Source organism: Cyprinodon tularosa, unplaced genomic scaffold, assembly GCF_016077235.1.
Source record: "Cyprinodon tularosa strain WSP-4 unplaced genomic scaffold, ASM1607723v1 ctg377, whole genome shotgun sequence".
NCBI lineage: Eukaryota > Metazoa > Chordata > Actinopteri > Cyprinodontiformes > Cyprinodontidae > Cyprinodon > Cyprinodon tularosa.
The window spans coordinates 97945-117145 of record NW_024039093.1 but is presented as its reverse complement, the minus strand read 5'-3'; the positions used below and the strand labels follow the sequence as shown (position 1 = coordinate 117145).

At 44.3% G+C, this 19201-nt stretch overlaps 1 protein-coding gene across 2 annotated transcripts in view; it reads left to right on the top strand.

Annotated features, from left to right (window-relative positions):
* Positions 1-19201, top strand: part of ep300a (E1A binding protein p300 a) — a 50868-nt gene that overhangs the window by 9003 nt on the left and 22664 nt on the right. Inside the window, exons 3-14 of one of the 2 annotated variants that reach the window (XM_038296762.1) lie at positions 3656-3835; positions 3977-4298; positions 6209-6328; positions 6782-7012; positions 7182-7287; positions 7386-7511; positions 15538-15655; positions 15798-15936; positions 16222-16296; positions 16726-16811; positions 16970-17122; positions 18693-19160. In XM_038296762.1, coding sequence (XP_038152690.1) covers positions 3656-3835; positions 3977-4298; positions 6209-6328; positions 6782-7012; positions 7182-7287; positions 7386-7511; positions 15538-15655; positions 15798-15936; positions 16222-16296; positions 16726-16811; positions 16970-17122; positions 18693-19160 — 2124 coding nt within the window. Of the gene's footprint in view, positions 1-3655; positions 3836-3976; positions 4299-6208; positions 6329-6697; positions 7013-7181; positions 7288-7385; positions 7512-15537; positions 15656-15797; positions 15937-16155; positions 16297-16725; positions 16812-16969; positions 17123-18692; positions 19161-19201 lie in introns of those variants that run through there. The other variant, XM_038296761.1, reaches the window with a different exon arrangement.

The following is a 19201-nucleotide window of genomic DNA, read 5'->3' as shown; positions in this document are numbered from 1 at the left end:
TCAGCCACATTAGCCTAAACAGAGCGAGCCCCACTGGTTGGTTTAATTGTTTCACTATTAAGTAGCTGACTGAGCTACTGCTTCACAATTTTATTCATACAGCAGTAAACCGTTGATTTTGTTGACTAAAACCTCACAATAAGCTTTAGTGTTTTTTATATGAGCAACCTAGCGAAACCAAACTTTCAAACTGTCTGCAGAGGTTTTCACCTCCATAGTGGAGCGTACCATTTTCCTACATTTCTTGTGACGTATTCCTACAGTTTCCACATGTCCTCTCTGCAATTTCAGTTTGGCGCTACAGTTGTCTCGGTGTAATGGTCTTATGTGTCAGAAATCATATTCATATAGCACAAGACAGAAAAACCAAAATTTGGAGAAAAAAGTAAAAGTATTACATCTTTAAAGAAAACAAAAAGAATACAAGAAAATGTGAAAAATTATATCTGTAGAATTTATTTTAGAAAGAATGAAATTAAAAAAGTTACCATCAAACCCTATTTTTTTTTTTTTGGAATGGAACCTTTTTTAAAGTTTTCTTTCTGAAATTGCATTTTCATCAGATTTCCATTTACAAAATGTCTTCTTTGTTTATAACAATAATGGAACAAAATTCGCTTCATAGTTCGCCTCTCATGATGCAAAACAAATTATCACCAAAAACTGAAGAAGCACAAGTTGGTGCACGAACTGAAATATAAGTAAGTCAGTTTTCCCTTTGGTTTTAGCAGCTAAATAAGACACATTTCCAGTAAAGTCATTTTGAAAAATCACTTCATTATCTTATTTTAAGTTCATAACATCCAATTATCTGATTTTAAGGGCAGAAATACTCATTCTACCGACAAATCATATATACCAGCTCCAGGCTTTTACCTGGGAATATTTCATGGGTGTTATACACCCATGAAATATTCCGGGGGGTATCCTCCCCCGGATAATTTTGAAACGTAAACTCTGAAACCCTATTTCCTGCATTTTGAGGTGGAATGAACTACTGTTGTTAGTGTTGTTCAGGGATTTGGTGCAAACTGCAGGCACCAGGATAATAAAAACAAACATATTTTACTGGCAGGTTTTGATATTTTAAGTTAAATCAGGCATTAATAAACGGTTTCAGAGGAGTGATCATAGAGGAGCTGTGTCTGTCTTCCTGCCAGCTCACAGATCAGCTTCTCTGATTGGTTAATGTGGCATGTTAAGCAGCAAAAATCCATTTCTCCAAATCCAGCAGCTGCTGCTTTGAGCGAAGTTCCAGGGGAAAATTAGGACACACAATTTCTTTTTTTTAGTAGTAGTTTACAATGTATGGCTGTAAGCATTACTAGCTTAAAGCATGACCGGCTCAAATTAAGAGCAGATACACCAGGGGTCTGCAACCTGCGGCTCCACATGTTGCTCTTTGGACCCTCTCCAGCGGCTCTTCATAGTGGCTAAAATGTATATAAAGAGCTTAATAATGTATTATAATAAATACCAGTATTAAAAGCTTTAGTGTTTTTTATAAGATGGAAAAGAATGAGATTTAAAAAAAACAGAAATATTTTTAAGAGCAATTTTCTTTTAATTAGCTTGGAAATTATGTTATATTATTATTTATTATGTAATATTATTTTAAATGCTAAAAATACATAAATTGTTGATTGTTTAAGATGGCAACTAATTTCCTATATAAGATAAAAAAAAGGTCATTTTATATTTGTATGGCTTTTACCTGGTTGGACTTGGGGCAAAACGGTTCTTTGGATATGAAAGGTTGCAAAACCCTGAGATACGTAGGGCTGCAACTAACGATTATTTTAAAAATCGATGAATCAGCCGATTATTTTTTCGATTAATCGATGAATCGGACAAAAAATATTTTTTATATTAACCTCTTTATTCCAAAATAAACATTTTAGACAGAACAAACAAGCACACAAGTACAGGTTTCTCATTAACTGTACTGGTGCTATATGAAAAATAAATGTTTGTGTTAAAACTACGCAAACTTACATGAGAAATGTTGCTGTACATCCACAAAATATAGGTTACTTTGTTTCATAAAGCGCAAAAAGAGACAGGCATTTTTGTTTTTAAAGCCCCTAAGGGGTTCAAACCCCCCCATTTCAACAAATGAGTTTTTTTTTTAGACTAGAAGAGTTCTGCCTTTTAAGACAGGAAAGTATAGCAGTTAAAGTTGCTGCTTGAGAAAATACTGAACCATAGAGATAAAAATAGCCTGTGATTCAAATTATAAATTGTATTTGGAATAAAAATGAGAGAACTAGGGGTGCTAAAAAACACATCCTCCAAAAACAGATATTTACATGGGAATGTGGCATATAATTAATTGACATATTTCTGATCTTGCTGGATTTTATTCTGCTTTATTTCCATAAATTACAGGATCTTTACTTTATCTTTGCCAGAAGATTTAAACTTTAAAAGCCTTGCCCTCATAATTTGCAAGTTAATTTATTTATAAAGTAAAAATAAACGCTGCTTAAGCTAATTCAAATGAAATTAAAAGTAAAATAGGTAGCCAACCTTATCCCTGTCTGTAACCTACTAACTCGGTAAGGAAAGCATCAGATGAGCTACCTGAGAAACTAACGTTACGTTTCCCCACTTTAAAACCAAACAAGCATGGCCGCTCACCCTGCTGATCAGCTCTCTTCACTGCCATTGAAGGCTCCAACGTGTTTTCTTTTCAGGTGCTGCGTCATAACAGTGGTGCTTCCGTGTTATGTTAGTTTGTTTTTACAAAAGTTGCATGTTACGACTTTTTTCACTTTACAAAGCGCAGGCTATTTTAATTATTGTGATCAATTTGCGCCGTTAATCCCGGCGCATGCGCGCTTCATTTGCAGTCTGGACGCTGAGGGTAAACTCCTCACTAAAATCCTGCGGCTCTGACTGCAGCACTGAGAGGGATTCCTGTGGGAGAGGGAGAAAGGCGTTGGAATGGGGGAGGCGCCCCACGGCAGGCAAAAGCCGCCAGTGACACCGTAAAAAGTCGCCAGATTTGTCGCTAGTCGCTTTTTTGAAAAATAGTCGCTGGAGGGGTCTGAAAAGTAGCTGAGTTGGCAACACTGCAACTGCGGCGCTGACTCGCTCCGCCATATTTTTTTTCTTCCCCCGGATGACGGCGGCGGATGACGCATTAATCGCGCGACACAACTAATCGATGACTAAATTCGTTGCCAACGCTTTTAAAAGTCGATTTTATCAATTCGTTGTTGCAGCCCTAGAGATACACTTATTTGATTTGCTGTGAAACCCTTAATAATTATACTAAATCTGACTGAGTTCCTTCTGGACTCAATCGACACCAAAATGCATCAAGAACCAGAGCGCATGTAACCTAAAGGTTGGTTTGAAAAAGATCTCACTGTAAATTCTCCCTTTTGAACCCATCTACTGCCATTTCAGTATTCAAACCCCTACATGCATATGAACACTATTGAATATCCTCATACTTGATTATTATTCAGATCAGATTTACTTTTATAGGCCAATTCACAAACATCTCAAGGAACTTTAGAGACAGTGCTGACAGATTGGTGAAGTTTCTATTTAAGGAAACTCTGCTGATCCAGTCATGTTCGCTTGCTTTAAGTTGTTGACTTTACAGTACTCACTGCTCTTTCTCTTCTGACCTTTCTTCTTCCAGCCTGGAATGATGGGCGGCCCGGGGGGCTCATTTGGAGCTCCATACGGTGGTCAAGGAGGTCAAGGTCTAGGAGCCGCAGGGCTGAGCTCTCAACTCCAGAACAAGTCTCCGTTGGGTAACAGCCTGGCCCAGTTCGGTGTGGACAAGAAGAACCAGCCACTGCAAGGAATGAGTGCCATGGTAAGGCAATGACAGATTTAACAATGCTGAACCAAACCGCTTCATTATTTCCTGCCTCCTCTTTGGCCTTTATTATTGTTTTAATCCTCTCACAGACCACAACTTTTTTATTTTTCCTCCTTCTGTTTCTTGGTCACCAAGCAGTCACAGACAGGTGTAGGTGGTCCAGCAGGTGCACCTGTGGGAGGAGCACAAGGTATGGTCCCCAGCGCGCAGGCAGGTCTAGCAGGATACAACCCCCAAGCCTCTGCGGCATCCGCTGCAGCCGGAGCGCCTCCTACAGCCGACCCTGAGAAGCGCAAGCTGATCCAGCAGCAGCTGGTTCTCCTACTTCATGCACATAAGTGCCAGCGGCGAGAGCAGGCCAATGGGGAGGTTCGACCCTGCAACCTGCCCCACTGTCGCACCATGAAGAATGTCCTGAACCACATGACCCACTGCCAGGCTGGCAAGTCCTGCCAAGGTGAGGCGTAGGAGCTGATGCTTTATACACTACTGGCAGCTATGCTCTAGGTGACATGTTGTAATGGTTATTGCGACACCCAGCGGTTGATACAAAACATAAAGGGAGACAAAGGTCTGACATTTTTTCTTTTAAGGGGTCATAAACGGACCGGACCTCAGCAGAGAGCCATGATCAAAAATACAATAAAATAGAAATCTATAAGAAAAAGAAGTTTAAAAAACAATAAAAAAATACCCAAACAAAACAACAGCCCATTTCACCATCAATTAAATGCCAAAATAAAAATAAAATAAAAGAAATCAATGCGCCACTCCTAAAAAAGAAAATTGGTTATTTAGTAATTTTAGAAGAAAGAAGAACACTTTTTTTCCAATGTGAGACTTGGGTGTGGGGCGGCTTCCCTCCACCTCAACAATCAAGCTTTGTGCCAACGATGTAGAAAATGCAATGAGTTCTTGACTTCCTGCCAGAAGTTCCAGGCCATCAGCATTGACCCCTAATTTAAAAAAAAAATAAAGCAGATTAGGTGTTATTTTTACTAGAAATGTGCAAGAAAACGCCTCAAAAGCTCCTACCAAGAATTGTTGTATTTAACAAAACTGAAAGATGTGAATCAAAATAGCCGAAACCCATCAGCATCTTTCACAGGATTGATCTAATTCAAGATTTGTCTTTCCCAGTTTTGATTTACCTTGATTCCAACTAGGGCTGGGCGATATGGAAAAAAAACTATATCACGATATGGATTATTTTGTATCACGATAACAATATATATCACGATATACCACAACTGATGTTGCATTTTATGTTTTTTCATAGTCCGTCAGATGGACAGGGTTGAAAAAAATCTTTCATCGCCTATTTTTTACCCATCATCTTGTTTCCTAATATGAGAATCCCAACCCCAAACCAAGAACACCAGTTATGCAATTTGCGGCCATGACAGTGAACAGTATAGAATCTTGGCTATGGCACTGCAGTAATTAATCATTTAATATTCGTTTGTTATTGACATTTGATAAAATTCCAAGGCAAGGTTTTTCTCTTGTCTTTCATTTACCTTGTTTTCCACTAGGAGGCGCCTCGCCTATTTAAGAAGAAATGTGTCTGCACTGGTAATTATATGGTCCCGAAAGCTGTCTTTCTCGACTATGTAAACGGGGGCCATGCCTTTACAGATATAGCGTGAAATAGCACCTGTGATCTGCTTGAGTCGCTGAGACGTCTTCTCATATTGTGATCCTTGGGCGAATGCTTCCTTAAGCTTCGGCTGTGAGAATTTCTTTCCAGTACTTCCTGTATTTTCATCCCTTGTTTGTTTTGATCGGAGTGGTTGTAGTTTCCCGTGTTCTTGTTCATGATTTTTCTTCAGGTGGTAAAAGAGGCCGGAAGTATTTGCATCAGCCGCTGGAACGGCTTTGCTGCACAGTTTACATATCGGCTGCGTTTGTTCTTTATCAGATGGCTGAAATCCAAAATATAACCAAACACCCGAGCTGCCTCCCCTTTTGGGCAAAAGTGGTGTTTGTTGTGTCTGTGACCTGGCAACCGTTTCGGACTCTGTAACCGCTGCTGTGGTAACATCTTCTTGGGTGTCCATCATTCATTTTTTTTCAAGCCAGAAAGAAATTTCGCGGGCTCTCTCCATTAGTAATGTTGCAAACGTATGGTGCAAAGCCACGTGACGTAAAGCGGTGTAGTGTCGCAAAATGTTATATTAACAAATTATATTAAAATGTATATTAGCAGTAATAATTATAATAAAAAAGTTTATCACGATAGAAAAAATAGAGGAGAAAGGTCACGATAGACATGTTTCTCTCGTCCTCACGATATATATCGCCATATCGCCCAGCTCTAATTCCAACATTTATACCATCCTTTATGTCCCCCCCCACCCGCTGCAGTGGCTCACTGCGCCTCCTCCAGACAGATTATCTCCCACTGGAAGAACTGTACGCGGCACGACTGTCCTGTTTGCCTGCCGCTGAAGAATGCCGGGGACAAGAGGAACCCGCAGTGTGAGTGTCTGTATCTGACCAAGCAACATATTTAATATATTTGGTTATTTTCACTGCATTGATCTCATTTTTAACAGTTATGTAGGTTTACAGGCTAAGATTGATCAGATTTGATTAGTAATGGATTAGAACCAACAACCTCTGTATTTTTGCCTCTCTTTTATAATCTGCAGTATTTATTTAGTTTAGTGATTGCTTAGTTTTTTTATCAAAGAAAAGAAATGTGCAGTAATTCTTTTTTCTGTAAAAATAAATCAGATGTATTTATTATAAAAAAGAAATATTAATTATTTATTAACATATTTTTTATAAAAAGAAATCTGGAGTATTTTTTTTTTAGGGTTAAGCATAAGAGGTCTATATATTATTTAGAAATCACAGATTTTTTTTGTTTTTCTTTGAAAGCTGTTCATCAGAAGGGATCCATTATCTGATCCGTTCTTCTTCTCCTTCACACAGCTCTGCTAAGCGTAGCCAGTTCAGGACTGGGAAGCTCACTTTGTCCCGTTCCTGGTGGCCAGCCCAGTACGCCGAACATCACCCCACCCAGTCAGATCGACCCCAGCTCAATAGAAAGAGCCTACGCCGCCCTGGGGCTCACCTACCAGGGAAACCAGATCCAGGGTCAGACTGGTCAGCCCAACATGCCCAACCAGGGCCAGGCTGGCATGAGGCCTCTCAATACAATGGGTACGACGGATTAGAGCTTATCTGCTGCTCATCTTGTTTCAGAATAAAAGAATTGTGTAAAAATAAATCAAACATATTCTTATCTAAACCTTGTTGTAGACTCAACAAAATCACATTCAAAATCCAGATTGCTCAGGACAATCATGTATTCCACTTTATTCTTCTACAGGTGTCAATCAGATCGGAGTAAACGGCAGTGTTGGTGCCTCCCCTCAGAGTCAACAAGGCAGTTTACTGCAGGACGCCATGATGCATAGTAACGTGAATAACCTAAGGTAAGAAATACCGAGCAAAATTCCTCACAGCATCATTAGAAACTGCAAAAGCAGCTGTTTGGCAAGCACTTTACCTCAAGCTTAAACTGTCCTTTTAGCTTGATGAATGATGCTGTAGGAATCGGATCGATGCCTACGGCGGCCCCTCCCTCTGCCACGGGTATAAAGAAAGGTTGGCATGAAGACATCACACAGGATCTCCGAAACCACCTGGTACACAAGCTGTAAGTACAAGAAAAAAATAACTTCTTCTCCAGAACGGTTCACGCGCTTTAAGCTTTTCTACATAATGTAGATCTGAGTTTCTCTTATTAGGATTTTATTTCATGAGCAAACAGAAAGAAAGTGGATTGCAAACAGGGATCAGTTCATATTTGAACCTAATTTTCAGTAGTTCTGTGTGGTGAAATTCTAATATTACATTTCTGATCAAAGTTAAGATCAGAAATGATCATAACTTTGATCATGTTTTTGCGAAATCTTGTGCCGCTGCATAAGCTTCATCAGGTTAGAGGTGTTTCTTCGCTGGTCGTGCAATATAGTCGGCACCTGAATAGGGCGGAGCCTTGCTTTTTATTAGCCATGCTTGTTCTGTCGACTCTAGCAGCGGCTTCTGACTTTTTTTTTTTTGGGACTAAATAATTCATTCCCATCAAAGCCGATATTTTATAGAACCAACTTTTTACTTGAATATCCACCGCGACTTTCTGAGTATGTTTACTACAGCCTTACACATCAGGAGACTGTAAATTTAAATATTTTTGGCAAATCAGAATAAACAGATGGTGTCTGATCTAAAGGTTTTTAAGTGAGTTCTATTTCATCCCTACTGACCGCCAGAGGGCGGTGCTGAAAGCACTGAATGTTCCCTTCGGGCATGCGCAGTCCGAGTAATTATACCAACAGAGTCACACCTGTGACACCGGATGACCACTCAGAAGCTATATAGCCTGGTGTCATCCTTTGCTCTGCTCCTTTTTTCTTCTCGCAAGCGGTTCGCTAACTTCCCCGTTGTCTGAAGCCCCTGTCTCTTGACCGGAGTTGCGGTTATTCTCCGCCCTCCCAGGGCTGCAACGGGTCGATTCTGAGGATTACGGAAGGTAAGTGAGTTGTTTGCTGGTGATGGTAGCGTCCGCGCCCCCTCTCCCGGCTCACGACTTTAGCTTTTTACCTACAGCTTCGTGCTGTTTTGTTTCGAACTGGTGACGGCAGCGTTTTCGCCCCTACTCCCAGTGTGAATAACTTCACTGCCGAAGTTATATACGGCTAACGTAGTTAGCTTCTTTAGTTTGTTGGTGTTATACCTGGTGACGGCAGCGGTTTTCGCCCCCTCTCCCAGTATATTCCCTACTTTTGCATCCTTTTTTTCACCGGTCTGCGCTGCTATAATTACTGACGGCCGCGGTTTTCGCCTCCTCTCCCAACCAAGTGTGGTCTACTTCGTTTGCCGAAGTTGGAGACGGCTAACGTTGTTAGCCTTTTTTGGTTTGTTGCAGCCTTCTTCATCGGTCTGCTTAGTTATAAATGGTGACGGCAGCGTTTTTGCCCCCTCTACCAATATCAACCTTTTTTGCAGCCTTTTCGTTGGTCTGCTCTCTTAATTGGTGACGGCAGCGTTTATCGCTCCTACTCCCAACTTAAGTTGCCATACAGCTAACGTTGTTAGCTTTTTTTGTTTATTGCTTTTATACCTGGCGACGGTAGCGGTTCTCGCCCCCTCTCCCAGTATCGGCCGCCTTGTGTCCGCAGCCTCTCTTTTTTTATCCGCTATAATTGGTGACGGCAGCGTTGTTCGCTCCTACTCCCAACTTAAGTTTCCATACAGCTAACGTTGTTAGCTTTTTTTGTTTATTGCTTTTATACCTGGTGACGGTAGCGGTTCTCGCCCCCCCTCCCAGTATCGGCTGCCTTGTGCTCGCAGCCTCTTTCGTTTCTCTGCTGTAATTGGTGACGGCTGCGTTTGCGCCCCCTCTCCCGATTTTCGATAACTTTCTGTTCTTTAAGCCTTGTCGGCCTTCGACATGGATGGCTCTCACAGCTGCATAGATTGTGGGGCTGCCCTGCAGGCAGAGGATGGCCACGACCTGTGCCCTACCTGCCTTGGACATGAGCACCTTTTGGAGGCGCTGTCTGAGAACCCCTGTATGAACTGCAGCTTTATGCCCCATGCAGTGAGGGTGGCCCGGTTGGCCCAGTTGTGCCCCCAGGAGGGCTCGGACCTTCCGCCCTCTGGGCAGGTGGTTCCCCCCAAGCGTTCTAAGCGCCGTGGTGGGACCACAGCATCTGTGCCTCTCCCCCGGAGGAAGCGGGCCAAACCTGACCAGGGCCTGTCCACAAGTGTGGAGCAGTTGTCAGCAGAGCTGGCAGAGATGAAGTCCTTGTTGCAGACACGGCAATCTGATCCCTCGCTCCCAGTTGTTGGGCTCTCTTCCCCACCAATGCCCGAGCTGGTTGTAGAGGATGACGTTATCTCTCTGGCTGCTTCCGCTTCTCATTTTAGAGATGAGGAGGAGGCAGGGTCCTCTCAAGCCTCTGAGGCTGGTTCATTTTCATCTCAGAGTGCGGTTGGAGAGGCCGGTGACGGTTCCATGCGGGAGGTCATGTCTATGGCCCTGAAGCAGCTGCAGCTGGAACTCCCACAAGGAGAGGCATCCAGCTCCGGCAGTGCTTTTTTCAGACGTGGAAGGGCTCCTACTCCTTTTTCTGTACCTCCATCAGAGGAGTACTTGAAGGAATTACACGCCTGTTGGCGGGAACCGAGAGCGCTGTCGCGTCTCTCCTCAGATGGTCGTGTATTAGCTGCCATGCATGAGTCGGTGAAGGCCGGCCTGGACCGTATGCCAGCAATTGAACCAGCTGTTGCTTCACTGATTGTGTCACCAGATGAAGCCCTGCGTCCTGATGTCCGGTGCCCGCGGACTCAATGTCGGGTTACAGATGACCTCCTCTGTAAGGCGTACAATGCAGGAGCGCGTGCTGGCCGCCTTGGCAATTCTCTGGCGCACCTCATGTTTGCTCTGTCTGCATCTGTTCAGGACACTGGTGGTGCAAGTGCGTCGGTTGGTTATAGTGACGCAGCGCTGCAGGCCTTCGCGCTGATGACCAGAGAGCTTGGACGGGTCATGTCTTTCCTTGTCCAAGCTCGTAGACAGGTCTGGTTGGCACAGTCTCCTCTGACTGAAGCATGCCGTAGGACCCTCAGGGGTGTCCCGGTTGTACCAGGGGAGCTGTTTGGATCAGCTGCCTTGGATGCGCTGGAACGGACTGCTCAGGCACGTCAGACTAGCCAGCAGCTTTCCGGCCTTCGCAGGAGCATACCTGCCTTTCCCGAGCGTTCGGGCCGCCCTGCCACTACCCCCAGCGTTCAGCCACGACCTCAGACTGGTGGCAGACCTGTTGGTTCCTATCCCCATGATGTGCGGCAGAGACCGAGGAGGGACTTTCGTGAGCCAGTCTGCCGCCCTGTTGGACAGACCCGGGCCTCAAATCCTGGACGCCCTCCCCCCAGAGCCCCCAGGGGCCGTGGGGATAGAAGATGATGCCACCGGGCCAGCCGTCTGACATTTTTCCCATCAGCAGCTGAATTTCTGGGCTGCTCATGCCGTAGATCCATGGGTGGTTGCCACCTTAACCAATGGCTACAGGCTCCAGTTCTGACGGCGGCCCCCCCTCTCACACCGGGTCAAGATGACTGTCATCACAGACCCGGTGAAATCTCAGGCACTAGACCAGGAGCTTTCCGCCCTCCTGGGCAAGGGGGCAATCGAGTCTGTAGATCCTCTGCGGCAACCCAGGGGCTACTACTCCACATACTTCCTTGTGGCCAAGAAGACCGGCGGTTTTCGCCCCATTTTAGATCTAAGGGGACTGAATCGGTACCTGAAGGTCCTTCCCTTCCACATGCTCACCATAACAGAGGTCCTTCAGACCATTGTGGCAGGAGATTGGTTTACATCAGTAGATCTGACAGACGCCTACTTTCACATGCCTATTGCGGCAGAACATCGCCGTTTTCTCAGGTTTGCCTATCGGGGGCGCCATTGGCAATTCCGATTGCTCCCATTCGGGCTCTCCCTTTCCCCGAGGGTGTTTACTCGATGCGTGAAAGCAGCCCTCTCTCCTCTACAGGCCTCCGGAGTCAGGATTCTGCCATACCTGGACGATTGGCTTCTTTGTGCTCCCTCTCAGGTAGCTGCCTCTCGGGATACGTCCCAGCTTCTACTTCATGTGTCACTGTTAGGCCTCAAAGTCAACTTGGCAAAGAGTTGTCTTGTTCCATCTCAGACAACCACCTTTCTTGGGATGCATCTGGACTCTGCTACCATGATGGCCCGTCCATCTGTTCACAGGGTGGACGACATACTCCAGCTTGTCCGTCGATTCAGACTGGGCAGGGAGTTTCCCTACATCATCTTCCTGCGAATGCTGGGCAAACTGACATCAGTCACTCGTGTCGTGCCCTTAGGGCTGCTCCTTCTGCGTCCTTTGCAGTGATGGCTCAACAGCTTTCGCCTAGACGCCAGGCTGCACAGGCATCGCAGGCTAATGGTGACCAGGAGCTGCCTCCATGCCCTAGCTCCTTGGCGAGACGGGACCCTTTTGTCCAGTGGTGTTCCAATGGGGCTAGTAGTGTGTCGAAGGAAGGTGGTCACCACGGATGCCAGCCTCATGGGCTGGGGTGCCGTGTGGCAACACAGAGCTGTTCGGGGTCTCTGGGACCCAAGGGAGCGCACCGAACACATAAATGTGCTGGAGCTGCGGGCTGTGCACATGGCCCTCAGGTGCCTTCTGCCCCACCTAGAGGGAAGGCACGTGCTGATTCGGACAGACAACACCTCTGTTGTTTATCATATAAACCACCAAGGTGGCACCAGGTCAGCACGTCTCTTGAAGGTGTCGAGGGATCTCCTGGAATGGGCGTTTCCCCGTCTGTGTACCCTGCGCGCAGCGTATCTGCCAGGACGGCAGAACCAGGTTGCGGACTCTCTATCCCGCCAGGCACCTGCTCCGGGAGAGTGGTCTCTTCACAACGATGTAGTGCGCATAATCTGGAACCTCTTTGGGCAGGCAGAGGTAGATCTGTTCGCCACTGAGGAGTCGACCCATTGCCCCCTATGGTATTCCCTAACCGGGATGGCGGGCGCACTGGGCCAGGATGCACTGGCTCATCCATGGCCGCAGGTTCTCCTGTATGCCTTTCCACCCCTCTCACTGATTTGGCCGACTCTACGGAGGGTTCTCGAGCAGGCCACAGAGTGTTGCTGGTAGCTCCGTTCTGGCCAGCGCGGCCGTGGTTCCCGCTGCTTTGGAGTCTGTGTCACGGTACTCCATGGCGTCTTCCAGCAAGGAGGGATCTGCTGTCTCAGTTGGGGGGACAGATATGGCACCCCAACCCTCAACGTCTCCAGCTGTGGGCATGGCCCCTGGGAGGCTGACTGGGTGTTCAGACACCGTGAGACACACCGTATTGAGTGCTAGGGCTTCCTCCACTCGGCTGCAGTATGCTAGCAGATGGCGCCTCTTTTCTCAGTGGTGCTCTGCCCACAATGAGAACCCGGTTTCCTGCTCGGTGCCCACTATTTTGGAGTTCCTCCAGTCTCTCCTTGATAAGGGCCGCTCTCCTTCGACCCTTAAAGTGTATGTTGCAGCAATTTCATGTCTTCACCGAACTGTTGACAACCGTACAGTGGGGCGCCATGAACTGGTTTCACTTTTTCTGCGTGGTGCTCGTAGGTTGTGCCAGCGGCCAGCCCCACGAGCCCCAGATTGGGATCTGCCGTTGGTTCTCACAGCTCTGTGCCACCCTCCATTCGAGCCTTTGGCACAAGCAGAACTCTAGTGGCTTTCCTGCAAGACTGCTTTCCTGATGGCTATCGTCTCAGCTAAGAGGGTCAGCGAGCTACATGCTCTTTCTGTCAGCCCTAGGTGTATCAGGTGGAATCCAGATGGCTCTGGTGTTACTCTGTGGCCTAATACTGCGTTTGTGCCTAAGGTGTTGTCTTTTCACCGTAACCAGCCATTGCGGCTGGCTCGGTTTCAGCCTCAATCTGGTACAACTGAGAATGAGTCTGAGTTGTTGTGCCCAGTAAGAGCGTTGGAGGCATACATCGCAGCCACCGTCAATCTGAGACGCTCGGACCAGCTTTTCCTATGCTATGGGGGTCCAAGGTTAGGCTGTCCTCTTTCTAAACAGCGTCTGTCCCATTAGATTGTGAGTGTCATCTGCCACGCCTACGCTGCAGGTCACTGCTCCCTGCCAGTCGGTGTGAGAGCACATTCCACCAGGAGCGTCACCGCTTCCTGGGCTGCTTTGAGAGGGGTTCCGCTGGAAGCTATATGTGCTGCTGCTTCATGGGCTTCCCCAACCACCTTCACCAGGTTCTACAGTGTCAATGTGGCTGCCCCTCATCCCCTGGGTCAGGTCCTTTTACAAGGTTCTGCTGGGCCTCCTCTGTGAGGTATGTGCTCAGGATTCCTTGTGACATCGTTGGCATTAGTCATTCAGTGCTTTCAGCACCGCCCTCTGGCGGTCAGTAGGGATGAAATAGAACGAAAGTTACGTATGTAACTACGGTTCTATGAATCCCGGATGACCGCCAGAGCTTCTCTGTCACTCAGAATCCTTGCTTTTGCGAGAAGATTCTGTAGGAGCAGAGCAAAGGATGACACCAGGCTATATAGCTTCTGAGTGGTCATCCGGTGTCACAGGTGTGACTCTGTTGGTATAATTACTCGAACTGCGCATGCCCGAAGGGAACATTCAGTGCTTTCAGCACCGCCCTCTGGCGGTCATCCGGGATTCATAGAACCGTAGTTACATACGTAACTTTCGTTTTATTTTGGCTGAAGATTGAGGTGGAAGTTGAAAAGCCTTTTGCAGCTACAATTTATAATAAAATTTGAGCAGCTTCTACGGAGGGTTAAAGGGGATAAATTCAAATATATAAATGTATCATGAAATAAATAAATGTCAATATAACATTCTATAAATTGACCAAGAACAATACAATGTAAAATTATATAAATAAGGGCTGCAAACATTAATCGGATTAATCGATTATTGAAATGATCGTCAACTAATTTAGTAATCGATGGAGTATAGAGACTCTAAAACATGCCTTTACCTGACAGTGACCCACTTAGAGCCGCAATTATACCAAGATTGCTTTCATCTGCCAATCTGCTCTATCCAGAACTCCTCAAATGAAAAAGTTTTAGTTTCACTTGGTTTATTTTTGCTTTAAGTCTTCTTTTAGGAAACTTATCTAGCCGTTTATTAAACAGTTAATTGATTAATAAAACAATCGACAGATTAATCGATTAGCAAAATAATCGTTATTTTCAGCCCTTTTATGAGTAAGTGCACCATAAAATGTCCCATTAATGAATTAATTATTTAATTGTTTCATCATAAAATAAATCAAGGTTAAATGAACCATGAAATAAATGAATGTAAAATAAAAATAAAAATTGTATTAAATTTTCCATTAATCAAATAAATGTAGCTTTTAATTATAAAATGTGAAACTAAAGTAGTTTATTGTCTAAAAAGTAAATTAAAGTTTAGAAAATAAAATCCAGAAGGAGCTGTACTGCCTTTCTTCTGAGTATCAGCCAATCAGACATCAGGATTTCTATAAGCCCCGCCCACTGCACTGATGGGTGAAGTTGACAGGTTAATGATTTCATGATTCTGCAATGAAATCAATAAGTAAATTTATATTTACATAAATGAACTTAAACTATTTTCCTCCATCCATTATCTGACACGCTCCCAAGTGGGGTTGCGAGGGGTGCTGGTGCCTATCTCCAGCAGTCAATGGGCGAAAGGCGGGATCCACCCTGGACAGGTCGCCAGTCCATCACAGGGCAACACTGAGACACACAGGACAACAATTCACACACACACTCACACCTAACCTTTTTACTGCAAGGCAGCAATGCTACCCACTGCGCCACTGAGCAGCCCTAAACTATTTTCATAATAAAAAAAATTTTATATTTTATTATTTAGTGGCACATTTTGTTTTTACTCATACATTTTATAATTTCATGAGTTATTCCAATGAAACAATTATTTCATTTTTAATTTAATCATTTTTATGGTAATTTTGTTTATCTCATTCTTCTTTTAATGAAACATTTAATTATTTAATGATATACTGAATAAATACATGTTGCATTAGATTATTTAATGGGAAATAAAAGCCTCGTTTTTACTTTACTTTCCTGTTGCTTGTTCTCTCACAGTGTCCAGGCCATCTTTCCTACGCCGGATCCGGCTGCGCTAAAGGACCGGCGAATGGAGAACCTGGTGGCCTACGCCCGAAAAGTTGAGGGAGACATGTATGAGTCAGCCAACAGTAGAGTAAGCCTTCTCTCTTCTTATTTTGTTAAACTCACTAAGAACTTGATAAAAATGAGAATTTCTAAATGAATCTGATGATATAACGTTTAAGTAACTTCTTCAAGCTTGCTGATTGGTTGTTCTGCTGTCCTGTTTTTACCAGGGTGAGTACTATCACCTGTTGGCAGAAAAGATCTATAAGATTCAGAAGGAGCTAGAGGAGAAAAGGAGGACACGGCTGCAGAAACAGAGTCAGACGATTGGGCCTAACATGGGCCAGGCCCCCCTTGGTTTGTCTCAAAGTTAGTTTCTAACAGGAATGCGTTTGACTCATTCATTGATCACTTTATCTGATATGATTTTTCTTTTTTCACCTCACCTCTTAATTTTTTTTAAACCATTTGTACGATGTTTTTTTTTTTTTTTTCCAGTGTAAAAACTCAAATCAAATGTTCAAAATCTTGCCATGTAGTTTTTAGTCACTTCTTTGGTAAAAGTTGTTTCAAAACTTTTGTAACCAGTACTGCAGGACTTGGACTCTGCAGTTACTCCTCAGTGCACTGATGGCTGTTATGATCCGTTTGCAGACGGCCCCCTCCCCGACCCATCAATGGTGCGGCCGTCTGGACCCGGTCAGATGCTCAACAGGATGCAAGGCGCGGGTAAAACATATCCTGTCAACTTCTTTCCTTCAGCGTTTTATCAACTAAATTTTATTATTTTCATAACCAAAGAAAACCCTTTAGTAATGACAATAAAAACTGGAAATTTAAATCTGATTAAAATGGAATCCAGAAATGAAAACATTTTAATAAAAAAAAGGTTTTGAGAGAAACTTTTTTTTGTATACTATTTAAAGTTTTACAAATTGAATTTTTTTGTGTGCAAATTTCATTTACAAACCATATTCTATGCATGTATTCATATCGACTACTCCATAGTTTAAAGCTCCTAGATGGGCTGATAAGATTAATACAAGCTTTTAAATGACAAAAATGTAAACTCCTCGTGCAGAATTTGCACTAAAATCTCAGTAGATTCCAGAGAAAAGTCTTCTGTGTTTCATCCTAAACATTTTTTTTTCTTCTCAGGTATGAACCAGTTTAATCAGATGGGGATGCCGTCTATGGGTCAGAGATCCACGCCGCCTCTTCCTATGGGAGCCTCTGGGAACCAGGTTGGTTCTTTGATCTGTCTTGTTTAAACTTCATCCTCCTGTTCTGTAAAATGCTGCTGATTAATGATTCTCATTTAGAGAGGACTGTTGGTTTAAGAGTGAAGCTGTTCCACAGAAATGAACAAAACCTTTTTATGTTTGTGAACTTTTTGGTCTAGCTTGGAATGGTTGGGCCCAGAGTGGGACAGCCCAACGTCAACCAACTGCAGAACCAGTATCTGTCCCATGGACAGTTTCCTGGGTCAGCACCTGGAGTTGGAGGGCCTCAGCCTGGAATGGCCCAGCCAGGAGCCCAGGGTGGCATGGCACAGGTAAGAAGAGCCTTAATAGAATTTATGATTTTACTGATTGGATCGGGTACTTTTAAAACTAGTGAAAACCAAAATATGAATGTCCTTAGAAATGTGTGTGGTTACAGCGTACATGGAGGAAACTTAAACAAACAAACACGTTTGTTCTGCTATATGTAGTGACTCCCATTGACTTCCATTGATTTTCAGTCATTTTGAACCATTTCTATGCCCTAACACTAAAACTAACCCTTGAGGGCTGTGTGTTCTCCCGCAGCAGTGTGTCGCAGTGAGCTTGCTGCAAGTATGATGCAGATATTTTTGATTTATGCCCAATTTTGAAGCGTGCTCTGTGCTATATTATTCCACGCCACAATGGTAGAGCGCCAATCTGTGGGTCTAGATACCGCCAAGGCGGAGAGGAAGTTGGGCTTTTTGTGCCACAACGGAGGGACATGAGGGTGAAAAAATGCGGGGATCCAGGTGGAAAAAGGGTTCCAGCGTTCTTGCGCACCGCGCTCTTCTAGCTGGTCCATCTTCACGCTTTGTTTTCCACAATGGCGGTCATACAAACAAAACAAGCCAGTAAGGTACCAAACAGGAAATACGCATGCTGTAGAGCGGATATAGATTGACCAATCAGAGGCCTCCTGTCTGCATAACTGTCTGTGGTCACCTTTAATTTTGGAAAGGTGCTGCAGTGTCTGCGGAGGGGGGATATCTGCGTTCACTGCGACAAACACGCAGACGACCTGGTTTCTGAGCATAAACCAACCTTAATTCTAACCATTACCAATGCAGGCCTCACCCTAACCCAATTGACACCTTGGCCCTAAACCTAACCATTATAACCATTAGCAAAATAGCTTGTTAGGACCAGCAACATTTTCTCACTTTACAATAACCGGTCCTCATTGTGATGGTAAAATTTGAAAAATTGTCCTCACTCTGATGGCTAGACAGGTACACATCACCATACTCAACATGAAATATTTAGGAAAATATCTTTAACTTGAAAGCTTGATTTCCCTGGTGGTTTTAAAGCTGGATTGATGGTCTTAGAGACGCATACAGTGTTTTTATTCTGTAACTTTCTTCAAAGTTTTCTTTATGTTTAAAATAGTTTTACCAAAGGCTTTTTATCTGAAATGTTTTACATATAAACAGTTTTTATTTTTCTTACTTTGTTTTTTTAATTTATTTTTTAAGGTTTCCATTGAAAAATTTAGTTTATCTTAACTGGGACTTTCTCTGTTAAAATGAAGGTTTAATTATGAAGAAGAATAATTAATCTGGATTAGTAATATAATTCAGAGGATAGTTTCTGTTTTCGAGGTTTTTAATTGGGCTCAGATATTTGTCTTTATATTATTATTTCCTGGTTGTAAAGTGGTTCCAAACTGCTACCCTCTTAAAATGTTTCCAAAATCATCCTTCTGAAAGTTATCCATTTTATTTATTTAATTCTCTGCGTTTTGATTTGATATTTTCTTTGCTATTAAGTAATTAAACAATAAATATTTCTTGTTATTAAAATCTTGTGATTTCTTTGTTTTTTGTCTCTTTTTAAACATTCTCCCTTCTCACACAGATGGGAACTCCTCCGTCCCTCTCGGTGGGCAGTCCTCTCGGCCAGCCTGGTTCGGTCAGTGGCCCCAACGGGGTCCCTTCTGTGGGGCCAATGGGTCCACAGAGTGTCGGAGGTCTAAACTCATCCGTTGGCACCCCCACTTCATCCATCACAAACCAACAAGCGAACTCCATCCCCCATCTGGGACCCATGCGCGGCAGCTCTCCCTCCCCGGCACACAGTCGATCCCCCACTCCCCACCAAACGCCTCCCAGACTAGCAGGGTCCCAGACGCCACAGCCGCATACCCCTAATGCCCCACAGTTGGCCCCGCCTTTATCGCTTCAGCAGAATCAGCTCAGCCAGGGGCCCGGATCCAACAAACCTCTGCAGCAGCAACACATGGGGTCCTCGGGCTCCACCACTCCGTCTCATCCTGGACTGGCCTCCAGCTCGACGCCACATGCTGGACAGCTCCCCCGCACTCCGGTTAGTCCAGTTCACCCGTTTAAAGCCCTTTAAGTTTCCTG